This window comes from Desmodus rotundus, chromosome 6 (genome assembly GCF_022682495.2).
Source record: "Desmodus rotundus isolate HL8 chromosome 6, HLdesRot8A.1, whole genome shotgun sequence".
Taxonomy (NCBI): domain Eukaryota; kingdom Metazoa; phylum Chordata; class Mammalia; order Chiroptera; family Phyllostomidae; genus Desmodus; species Desmodus rotundus.
The window spans coordinates 115,856,853-115,868,848 of record NC_071392.1 but is presented as its reverse complement, the minus strand read 5'-3'; the positions used below and the strand labels follow the sequence as shown (position 1 = coordinate 115,868,848).

The 11,996-nt window shown below is 53.9% G+C and overlaps 1 protein-coding gene across 1 annotated transcript in view; it reads left to right on the top strand.

Annotated features, from left to right (window-relative positions):
• The first annotated feature begins 1,010 nt into the window (after positions 1 to 1,010).
• RSPO4 (R-spondin 4) overlaps positions 1,011 to 11,996 on the top strand; it is a 32,562-nt gene continuing 21,576 nt past the window's right edge. The window contains exon 1 of the mRNA XM_053927407.1: positions 1,011 to 1,089. Within this exon, the coding sequence (XP_053783382.1) occupies positions 1,011 to 1,089 (79 nt within the window). The remainder of the gene's footprint in view (positions 1,090 to 11,996) is intronic.

Sequence of the window (11,996 nt, the reverse complement as noted above, 5' to 3'; positions counted from 1 at the left end):
TGGGAACAGGGATTTGGCTCTGAAAGGGTTAACGTAGGACCAGCTGCTCCCAGTGCCACAGATAAGGTTGGAGGGAACACAGTCCCCAGCCCCTTCACTGTAGAATTTATGAGGTGCTGGTTACTTTGAGTCAAAGATTAGGGGCTTCCAGCAGGCTGTGCAGGAAAGCTTCACGGTCAGTGGCCAGAAAGGACTTAGGACTCTTTTGAAAGAGCCAGAGCAGAAAGAAACGGAGCCAGACAGCAGGGCTTAAGCATATAGCCCACCCTGCAGGTGGAGAGCAGAGAGATGGGCACCAGGAAGGAGAAAATGGAGCGCCAGAGGGCCAGCCGGGTGCAGACACAGAGACAGTGAGCACCCGTGAGAAGGAGAACGTTCAGCGAGAGAGAAATTGAGAAGGCTACAGTGGGGTTGAGGGAAGAGGTAGCAGAGGAGGAGAACCAGCGACAGAAAGAGAAAAACAGAGGAAAGCGCGGGAAGAAGAAACAGAAAATCAGAAATCAGAGGCGGGGTTGAGGCAGCGGGAGGTGGTGAGAAAGGAGGGATGGGGGTCACAGGGCACCAGGGAGTCTGCATCTGTGTGTGTGTGTGTGTGTGTGTGTGTGTGTGTGTGTGTACCTGCGTCTAGCGGACAGCAGATACGTGAGTAGGACAATGTAGGGGTTGGAAGGACACCAAACCACGGACTGCGGGACAGACCGGCCACCTGGCTCCTGGCCGGGCGCCCCCACCCTGCTCCGACTCCAACGATGGGCGCCGCCCAGGGTGGGTTAACGCGCCGCCCCACCACCGGCTCCTCCCCGCTGGGGCAGTGTCCCTGCTCTGCCAACGCCCTCACTCGACCTGGCGGCTGGCCCCTGGGCGGACCGCGGGTGCGGAGAGCCTGCAGCAGCCCCCGCGCTCGCAGCGCCGTCGGGTTCCCGCCGGGCTGTTAGGCCTCCCCGGGAGTCCCCACGGACGCCACCTGGGTGCCAGGAGCCCCGCGCACCCGCTGGGACCAGGCTGCCCAGATGCGGGTGCCACTCTGCCTGTTGCTGCTCGTCGCCCACGCCGCGGACATGCTCCCCCTGAACCGAAGGAAAAAGCAAGGTAGGAGGGGCAGCTGGGCAGGGTGGCTAGGCAGGTACAGCAGGGCGGGCAGGAGGATGACCCTTGGGGCATCTGCCCAGTGCCCTTGAGCTATTGACTCCTCCAGGGAGGTGTCAGTCCCACTTTACAGATGGGGAGACTGAGGCCCCAGGGCACGGGTTCACAAGCTGGACCAAGGCGGCTCTCCGAGGAGGGAAGGGATGGCAGGGTGCTCTGTCTCTTTCTGCCCCCACTCCTCATAGTAGTAGCATCATCGCTGGGAAGGAGGGGGTGGCTGTGTGCAAAGACAGCAAGCCTCAGCGCTGGGCTGGAGGGCACTGGGACTAGGGGACGGAGTTAGTGGCTTAGAAACCATCTTAAACATCCATGATAAGCCAGGAGGTGGCATGAAGATCGTGGGCTGGCGCAGGGTGGGATTCCCCAATCCCACCACCTACCCTGACTCCCTGTGTCACCTCCGCCAAGTCAGTGATCTTTGGTGCCCCCCTCCCCTCCCCCCGTCCCCCCCCCCAACGCCGGGGGAGGATGTGAGCTGCATGACCTCTGGGAGACCTGAGACCTGGGTCTGAGCCTGTTCGTTATTCTGGGAGTGACCTGAAAGATGTCTCTCCCCTCCAAGAGCCTCTGTTTTGTCATCTTGACCCCCTAGGGCCACTAGAAAGATGGACCAAGGTTCAGACTAAGCATGTACCTGGGGCACAAAACCAGGGCCCCTTGCACCCTTACCTCAGGGTCCCATGCCACTGCCCCCTCGCTGTGAGAGGCAGAACATCCTCAGGAGGTGGGCTTGAGGCTGTCCCTACAGAACTGGGGTTGGCAGAGCCCACTAGTGGAGGAGGGCGAGCAAGTGTGCCCCTGAGCCAGGTGGCCCTTTGACCTCTGCGCGTGGGTCTGACACTAAGGGGACCCCCACTACATCCTCAGGGCATGGCAGTCATCTTATTTTATAAAGCTGCATGCCAAGTTTCAGGCAGGTTGAGTAACTTCGCTAAGCTGCCCAGCAGGTGAACGGGAGACAGCTGTCTTCTTTCTCTCCAGCTCTGGCGTTAGGTCTGGGAATGAGAACCGAGGGTCTGCCCTCTGGGGTCTTCTAGTCCATTTAAGTGAACAGCCCTACATGTGGACACAGGCTCTTCTGGAGTGGAGCAGGAAGCAGAAAGGGGCTGTGGGAAAATGGGAGGTGGGGCTGAGTGAGGCAGGGAAACTGTGGCCTGAGGGCTCCGACCCCTGGTGACTGAACACAGGGCCTCAGGGAGTAGGGAGGTGGGTGGCTTCTAGTGAGGGGAGGAGTTAGGGCCCCCCCTGGGGCACTCCTCAGTGAATGGCCCTGTTATGGTGGTTAAGTGTGTGGGCTCTGGAGTCAGCCTGCCTGGGACCAAACCCTTGCATCCCCAGTTACTAGCTGGGTGACCTTGGGGAAGTCACTTTGCCTCTCTGAGCTTTGGTTTACCCTTTTAAGGATCTTTTAGATCTCTAAGATCTTTACTGGTTCTAGAAAAGACCAAAACAATAAAAATAAAAATGCATTGACTCCTCTATAAAATAGGAATAATAATCTTGCGTAGGCAACTCACAGGGCAGAAGTGGATAAACTGAATGAGTTAATGGGTTTGTCAAGTGAGTAGCGGAGTGCACAGGCTCCTAATATTAGTCATTCTCATTTCCTGTCCATTGTGTTCTTGGCTACTCACAACAGCCTAGCAGGGGGAGGGGGGGATACTTATTTTCTGCGTGAGGAAACTGAGTCTCAGAGAGGGAAACTGACGGTCCAAGGTTGCACAGCAGGTAAGTAGCAAAGCAGGCTGGAATCCCAGTCGGTCTGACAGGACTCAGGTGTCTCCTGAGCTGTGCTGGCCTTCCCTTCTCAGAGCTTCAGGGTTCCCATCTGAAGAGGAGCTGGTTTAGAAACTGTTTAAGATGTTTCTAAGTTCTAAACACACACACACACACACACACAGAAGAATAAGAGAAAAAATTCCAGTCCCTCTCCCCATTCCCATTGCTCAGTGAGGAAGTCGGGCACGGCCCCAGCTTGGTGAGGGGTCCTCCACAACCCTCCCCATGGCAGTTGATCTTTTGCGTCTGGGACACACGCACGCCCAGCCCAGCCCCTTCAGAGAGAGGCTGTGGCTCCCCTCACCTCCAGGTGCAATGGAGATATCCTTGGACTTCAGTCCCACCCAAACCCCTTTGTCCTGGGTCCTTTGGGTGAGTGGATTTGCATTTGTCCTCTCCACAGCCTCAGTTTCCCAGTTAGCACTGGCATGGGCGTGGAGGTAGGAAAGCTCTTCCTATAGCATATTCTGCAAGGTGGTCATAGGACCCCTGGCCAAGTAGGTTTGGGAAAGGCTGGGTTTAGCTTTCTTGACTGCGTGACTTACCAGGGCATTCACGGGGAAGAGGTGAGGATAATGAGTGGGGCCTTCCCCAAACGCGTTTCACCTCAGTGACCATTTCTTTCATTAGACAGCTGCTTGGCAAATTCCACACGAGATCCCTGAGGGTCTTACCAGCTTTGGCCTTCTGATCTAGCTTTGGCAGGAAGATGTGTCCTGAAGGCACCTAGGTATTGGCAGTGCTTCATTCATTCATTCACTCATTCATTCGCATGTTCACTCAGCACATGTTACAGGGTAGTTGCCATGCCAGGCTCTGTGTTTGGAGCCTTGGGGATGCCAAGGTGAACAGACCTGGGGCCTGCCCCTGAGGAGCTGCCAGTGCGAAGGGATGCTGCTTGCCTGCCCTCCCCCAGCCTGCCCTCCAAGCCCACTCCTTGGCCCCAGCCTTCGGCCTACCCTGCAACATCAGGAGGAACAAGTTGCCAGGCCCAGCGGCCGCCCAGTCTGAGCCATCACCCCTGGGCCCTGGCTCCCACAGACCCACGCTTCCGCGGGCTCCAGCGTCACTGTTCCTTGATGAAACCCAATTTTTCTGTTCCTAAGACAAGAAAGAATGAAAGAAAAGACTTGAGAAAGGTTCTTGGATCTCAAGTGTCTATTACAAAACAACATTTTGATTAATTAAATATAAACAAATCAGAACCAGATGGGGACATTTCTCTTAAAACATGCCGGGATGCCCTGGCTATGGGACACTTGGACAGACTGAGGGGCTCTGATCTGCAACCCCCACCCCGACACAGAGATTCACTAGTCAATGAGCAGAAGACAGACTGAAGTTGGCTTTCCCTGACATCCCAGGCCTGGGGAGGGGGCGTGGTGGAGGCAAGAGTTCCTCACATTCCTATGGTGCTTTTAGATCCTTCTGGACCTGAGGCAGTGAGGCGCAGAGGGAGGAGCTCTGGAATTCAGATAGCCCTGGGTTCAAATCCGAAGCCTTCTCCTGCACTAATGTGACTTCCTGGGCAGGCCACGTGACTTCTCTGACCCAGAGCTTCACATCTGTGAAATGGGAACCTACCTCTTTGGCGGAGGCGAAGATTCCCCACAGTCCCAGAGGGTAGGTGCCCAAAGGCATAGAGCAGGTGCTTCATAAGAATCCAACCATTTCCCCCTCCCATTTCCCAGCAGAGTTGAATGCTCCCAGGACCGCGGGGAGGGGAGACTCACGTCGGGTGAATCTCAGCTCTGTCCCTTCCCCTCTCGGAGCCTCTTTCCTTTATTTATGAAAGGACTGTGCCAGCGCGCACTCCAAAGCCTCGTTACGTGGACTGAATATAACAATTCTGTATAAACAGTGAAGTCCTGTGTGGACAGGCAGGCAGCACTGTCCCCTGTGCACAGACGAAGCTGAGACCGGGCAAGCAGGTGCCGAGGCAGTGGCAGTGAAGGGGATAACCAGATTTCTTGTCTCCTGATCGAAGCCATGGCTAAGCACAGAACGAGGTGCATCCCCCTAAGCGCTGGCATCCAGGTGAAACCAGCTGAAGATGCCCGTCGGGGGCAGCGCTGGGAGGGGAAACAGGACTCCTAAAGGGCAGAGCGAGGGGCAGCCCCTGCACGGGGAGCGCTCGGGGAACGGCGCTGTGTGACAGTAGAAGGCTATCTTGGACGAGTCCCTCCACCCCTCTGGGCGTGCTTCTCTTCATAAAATAGAGGCTGGTGGAAAAAAGGGAAGCAGGGTACTTGGCACATAATAGGTGCTCAATAAACTAAGCTCTGTTCACCTGCCCTCTCCTTCTGCAGCCAGTTCAAAGTTAATGCTGTTCTTACTTCACATGGCTCCCACCCCCCACTTCCCTCTGCCATGGGTGGAAACCATCCAACCCTCACCTGGCCTCCAGAGGAGACCCTCGAGACCCCTTAGCAAGGGCCGGCCACGTGTGGGAGCTCTGCATACGGGCTGTGCGTCCTCACCCATGTCTCAGACAAGGGAGCTGAGGCTCAGAAAGGGAAAGTGATCTGTCTAGAAAGTTCCAGCAGCTGAGCTGGGATGCAGACCCAGAGTTTTGGAGGCTCCAAAGCCTGTGCATAGAAATAGCAGTGAATTCTGTCGGTGACTTGCCAAGGACTGAAACTCATACGCATCTGGGAGGAGCCCCATCAGAGGGGTAGGATTTTGTCAGGTGGAGGTGGCAGCAGAGTAAAGGCTGGGGACTCTGGCAAGAAGAGGGGAGGCTGTGTCTAGGTGGAAAGGGTCCAGGGAGCCGTGTGGCCAGAGGAAGTGAAGGTCAGATTGTAGCCAGGGCCGGAGTCAGTCATGGAGAGCCTGGGATGCCACTCGCCTGTCACCATAGTCACAAAGAAATATTTACTGAGCCCTTCCTCTGGTCCAAACCCTGGACTAGGTGTTGACAAGGACAACAGGGATGCGCGCTACTGTCTCTGCTGTCCGAGGGCCCAGCGTCTCCTTGAGAAGCTAGATCCATCGGAAGGGATGACAGAGGCAGGATCCCACCCCTCCTCAGCTCAGCCTAGCCTTGAGAGGCAGGTCCGCGGCGGTCCCAGTCTCAGCTGAGGAATCTGAGACTCACAGATGGGGCATTGCTTGCCTTCGACGCCACATGGATTAGGTGACCTAAGATATTTTGTTCCTCTCCCTCTTTTTGTTTATCAGTCCACTGTTTATTCATCCATCTTTTCATCCTTACATTTAGTGAAAAACTGAAGGTTTTTTCACACTGAGGCTTGCGACTCATCAGGAAATCAGGCGAATAAATTTGGTAAAGCACAGCTAGCATTTTTTATGCAGTGGAGTGGAATGGAGCAAAACAGCAAAAGGGAAAAGAATAGAATAAAGTCGAACGGGGTTGGCAGACACGTTTGTAAGGAGCGAGATACTCAATACTGTAGGCTTTGCGACCATGTGTGGTCTGTCCCATTCTCTTCTTTGTCGTTTTGTTGTTGTTGTTCTTACAGTGCTTTAAAAATATTGAACTATCCTTAGCTCACAGTCCAGACGGAAAACAGGCTGGAGGCCAGATTTGGCGTGTAGTTTGCCAACCTCCGTTTCAGGAAGTATCAGAGTGCATCGCAAGTATGAAGATGAATTATTATTTTGAGAATGTGTTAGAGTTCTCGCATACACGTGAGTGTGTGTGCCAGTGGATGAGTGTGCACGTGCATGCGTGTGCAAGTGTGGATGTGTGTACACGGGGTGTGGGTGTGTGTGAATGAGTGTGTATGTGCTCTGTGTACTGTGTGAACCGATATAAAAGTGCTGATTTTCAGCATCGTCAGAAAGCATGGCTCAGCTGAGTCCACGAGCTCCTGGTGACGTCTCTGGGAGGCAGGAAGATCCCGGCATTGCAGGTGGGAGACTAAGGCCGGTGGGTCACACAGCAATAGGCATGTGAGCCCAGGGGTCCAGCTCCGGCGCTCCAAACATGACACTGAGTTGCCGTAATAATCAGTGACCGCCCCTGACACATTTTGCAGGCCCGCAGTTTCTAATGGCCTGGGATCTGGCAGCCACATCCTTCCCAAGGTATGCAGCTTTTAGCCTTGGAAGGCGGAGTGACTGCTCAGGGCCCCAAACGTCCTTCTGTGTCAGACATCCCTGCGTGGCCAGTGAGTGCCAGCCACGTGTGCACCTTTCACACGGGTGTTCGCACCGACCCTGCCGGGTGGACTTTGCTTCTCCTCTTCCCATATGAAGAGGAAGGCTGGTTCAGAGAGGGGAACTGGCTTGTGCAAGGTCGTCTAGCGCATGGGAGTGTGACCTGGGTCTTCCTGATTCCAGAACCCCAGGAGCAAATCCTGCCTTCTCCAGAAAACGCTTATAATGCTGCTTCTCTCCACCCCCTCACTTATGCAACCCTTCACAGCCAGCAGAGTGGTTCAACTTTCGTTTTCTCTGCAGTTCTGGAGAATGTGCCGGATAATGGAATGCTGGGGCCGAAAAGGCCAATTGCGACCTTTGAGACCAGCACATGTAAAAATGGAAACTCAGGCGAGGATGCTGCCCAGCCAAGGTCCCCAGGCTGCGGTGAAAGTGAGGGTCCAGGAGGGACCAGGGTGAGGGCAGCTTCGGTGAGGGAGAGGAAGGCAGCTTTTCCCGGGACTGGGAAGTCTGACCTGGAGCTTCCCAAAGCTTCGGTTTCCCTCTGTGAGACTTGGGCATGCTCCATCCGCTTTGCCTTTTTCCCAGGTCTAAGGATAAACCTCAGATGAGGGGGTGGGACCCAGAGGCCGTTCCCAGGTGAAAGGCTGTCTGCAGAGGTTCCCTACCCACCAGAGGCCCGTCTGGGGTCTGGAGCCTTGTAAGGGTCTCTAGATTTACCTGAGTGCCACATCGAGTCTGTGGCTTGAAAGGGACCTGGCGGAAGTCTGGGCCAGACAGAGCCGCCATGGCCTCAGGACCTTGGGCTGTGGACATTGTCGGGATGCCGAATGGCCCTGGGGTCGCTGGACACCCAGAAGCACACTTCTTACTTACATATCTGCACCCATGTATGTTTCTTAAAACATTCTTTTTCTTTAAAAATACTTAATTTTCAATGGCATCAAAGGTTTAGAAAAGTCTCTTTTCGATTGGGGTTTATGGTTGAGCATTTACTCTATGCTAGATGTTACCTGTGGTTTTATTCAACCATGTCAGGCACTGTTCTGAGTACTTTATACCTGTGAACTGATTAAATTCCCCTAATAAACCCATGAAGTCGGTCCTGTTATCCCTATTTTACCGATGACAAAACTGAGACACAGAGAGGTTAAGTAACTTGCCCAAGGTCACACAGCCAAGGTCCCAGACCCCAGTCTCTAACTACTGAGCTCGGTTGACCCCCAGCCTTATTGAATCCTCGCAGCAACTTGTGAGAGGACTGTTGTCATCCACATCTTACAGAGGATGAAGCTGTATTAAACGAGAGGAGCATTAGTTGAAGTACATGAAATTGCCATTTTTGTTGGTAGAAAACAGCCACGTATTAGCAATTTCCTGTGGTTGACTCTAATAGCTTGGCCAGTGAATTTGGCAAAGCCAGGATTTGAACCTAGCTAATTGATTCCAAAGCTTGGGTGCATGGCCGCCTGCTAGGCCTTCTCCCTGACCATCCGTACAATAGCCCGTGAGTCCGTTTGACCTTATTATTCTACAGCGGAAGCCCACCAAGCTCAGAGAGGGCAATCAACTTGTCAAGGGCACACAGCCAGGATGCGGACGGGTTGGGATGTGGTCTCCATGGCCGGAGCCTCCTTTCTTAGCCTCGTGCCACAGTCAGTGCCATGGAGGACACACACGCCTTCAGCGCCCCCACCCCCTTGGGAATTCTTCCAGGTCCCACAGGGAATGGTCTGATTACCAGGGATGGGTGAAGCTAACTCGTCCCGGGCACTGCTGCCTCAGGCCGGACCACCATCTCCATATCCGGCATCACGACTTCTTTCAGTAATGCCACAAGATTCATAGGGCCTGCTCCATGGCCCATGGTGGGGGCCCCCACTGTGCCGTTGCGGGAGGGGGTTCTATTTCACCAGCTCAAACGAAAGGCATTCCCAAGCCTGGGGGACCCAGACCACATGGGGACACCACTCCCTTTCGCCAGAAGCCTCCACTTTCCCTGAATCCTGACAGCGGTGCCCACATCCGCAGGGGCGGAGGCGCACAGAGAAGGAATGTCACACTGCCCTTCTGGAGCCTGCTCTGGGGTTGGCAAGTGGGCACAGCTGTCTCTAGCAAGTCCCAGATGAGCAGCAGCAGCCGGCAGGCTGTCAGGAAGGCCGAGGGCTCTGCCGCTCACTACCTGAGTGGCGTGGGCAGGTCATCTCCCTTCCCTGTTCCTCTGCTGGCTAGTTAGAAAAAGGGAGCATAAAATGCATTCCTTGCCCATAAGGAGTGCTCAGTTAGTGACTGTGGAGAGTGTCCAGCGCCAGGCGTGGCGGGTGGGTTTGGGGCTTGACAGGCCTCGGCTCAGCTCCCAGCTCTGCACTGCTGTGCTTGGGTGGAAATATTTCCCTCCGGAGTCTCAGTGTCCCTCTCGGTGCAATGGAAACTATAAGAGCATCTACCAGGTGTGAGGATTCCTCATACGGCTGTCTCAGAGATGGAGAAGATGGTGCATGTAGCCCACCTGGGAGACAGTCAGTGCCCCACAGATGGTGGTGATGCTCATGATTCATGGGAGCGTGGCTCTTTCTGGTGTTCCGAATGGTCCAGCCTGATGTCAGACATGCCTCTGCCTCCCCGGCAGAGTCCTTGGCAGACCTAACTCACCACGGGAAGGTTACTTCGAGGAGCTCAGGTTCAGAGGATAGCGTGGTCCTAAGAGCTAGGTGTCTATGGCTTAGTGACTTGCCCTCTCCGAGTTTCTGTTCGCTCCTCTGGGAAATCGGACCTCTGAGGACAACAGTGCGGATGGAAGGGTGTGTGTGGTGCTGGCACATTACAAATGTATAAATGATGTGATGGCTATTTGTGGATGAGGCCACGGCGGGGCCCATCAGCCTACCCCCTGCCCACAGCAGGCTGGAAAAAGCCAGTCAGATGCTGCCTTGCAGACGTGGTTCTCTCCCTCCTCCCTGCGTGCCCCTCCCGGCAGGCACTGGAGTCCATCAGACTCCTTAATTCATAGCACATTATCGACTTCAGTCATGCAAGACCCCGCTTTGGTTTTGTATTTTATGTGCCTTTTATTTTTTCAGTCATTACAAATTGCCGATTTTCCATTTTACTCTTAAAATGTATTTCATTTCTTTTTAGAGTTATTTTTAATGTTCATGTAATTTATTTAAATGTACAAGGTGTATTTTATTCTTACATGTCATTTTTGGTTTTAATTTTATCATTTGATTATTTCTAAAATGCTATTTTATTTAAAAAATTTTAAATTAAATTATTGTATTCAATTTTATCCCTCTAATTTTAAATTTTTTATTTTACTTGTTAGTTTTTGTTATTTTTAAGTTATTTTGTATTTTTATTTTTCCCAATTTTTTATTGGGTTTCCTGGGTTTTTCTTGTCAATTCATAGGACTTCTTGCATTGCCTACATTAATATCCCCTGTTGATTTTGACGTGGAAGGAATCTTTCTTCAGTCTGACACTTACTGTTAACTTTGTACCTCTGCTGGAGAATGGAAATCGTTTATGATACTGTTTATGCCGTCAAATCTCTTGAAGGAGGCGGGCTTCCTTCTGCCTTCTGGTCTGGCCTTTTTGCTTTTACAAAAAGTCCTCTACGAAGGTCTCAAAAGAAGGGCGTGGGCCCCCAGTTCTCTATCCTGGTGTGTACCACCTTGCCACCACCTTCCCGTGAGCGATTCTTCCTCGACAAGTGTTGGTAGTCCCGTGGCAGCTCTGGGCCCTCCCCGAGGACATTCCTGGAACTCCCAAGGGCAGGTGACACTTCTGTTCCCTCTCGTTCCCGAAGGTCCTGAGTCACTGCCTTGCGGTCAGCACACATCTGCTGAACACTTGCCGTCCGCTGGGCCCTGTCCTCGGGGGCCCCAGCCTGGCGGAGGAGGCTGTCCCAGCAGAGCGAGTCTTAAAGTAGGGGGAGGAGAGATGTCAGCCAGAGCCCCGGCCCCTGGGGACAGGTGAGGTTGGCTTAAAGTTCCCCCAGCGCTGAGCATCCCCTGCCAGCAGCAGGCATTTTGCCAGGGCTGCTTTGGCTGAACGGCTTCACTTTGTGGGTCATCTTCTCCTGCAGCAACAATCCCCTTCCCCCCAAGAAAAGGCAAGCAGACACTGGGACATTTGTGCATAAAGCAGCCTTTATTGACGGTCTGGCGGTAGGGGGCGGGGGGCTGCTAAGGGCTCATCCCACAGTGCAGACTGTTTCAGACAGAAAGTGACTGAATCATCCCACAGCCCTCTCTCCTCCTGTCTGGAGTAGCTCCTTCTGCTTCTGTCTGTCCCCACAAACCACTCGAGAACCCCCTCTGGCGGGCCTTGGTCCTGAGAGACATATGGCTTTCGATGGCATTTCTCTGCTTTTGAAGAGACACTGGGCAGGAGTCAGCAGAAGAGGCTGACAGGCCACGAGGGGGCGAGGCCCCCAGCAGTTAGGAGCCGGGGCTCTGGTTGTCTCCCACCTGACTCCTCGCTCTGAGTTCTTAGGTCAATTACTTCACCTCTCTGAGCCCCAGTTTCCTCGTCCATGAAATCGGAGGTAGCTGTAGCCCCAGGTCTGTAGGGTTGTGGTGGACGTGAAATGATGTCACACAAGGACCCACGTAGCACAGGGTCCTGTGTGTGGCAGACGCTCAGCCAGCAGCAGCCCGGGTCTGCCCATTTGCAGCCCTGGTCCCCCTGAGGAGCTGCCAGAACTCAGAGACCCATGTTTCCAGCCATGGCAGCCCATCTTGGTTCCAGCCCTCCATCTTGGTTTTCACTGGGCAAGAAGGATACAGTTCCTATTCTGCAGATGAGGCCCACGGGCACGGCTACGCTCCACATCTCACTGCAGAACACAGCTGAGTGGGAGCCTCGCCTGTGTGGGGAAGGGGTGATAATAGGAGACATGTCACCCGGAACAGCAAGGCACCAGCCATCCTCAACCCCAGAGC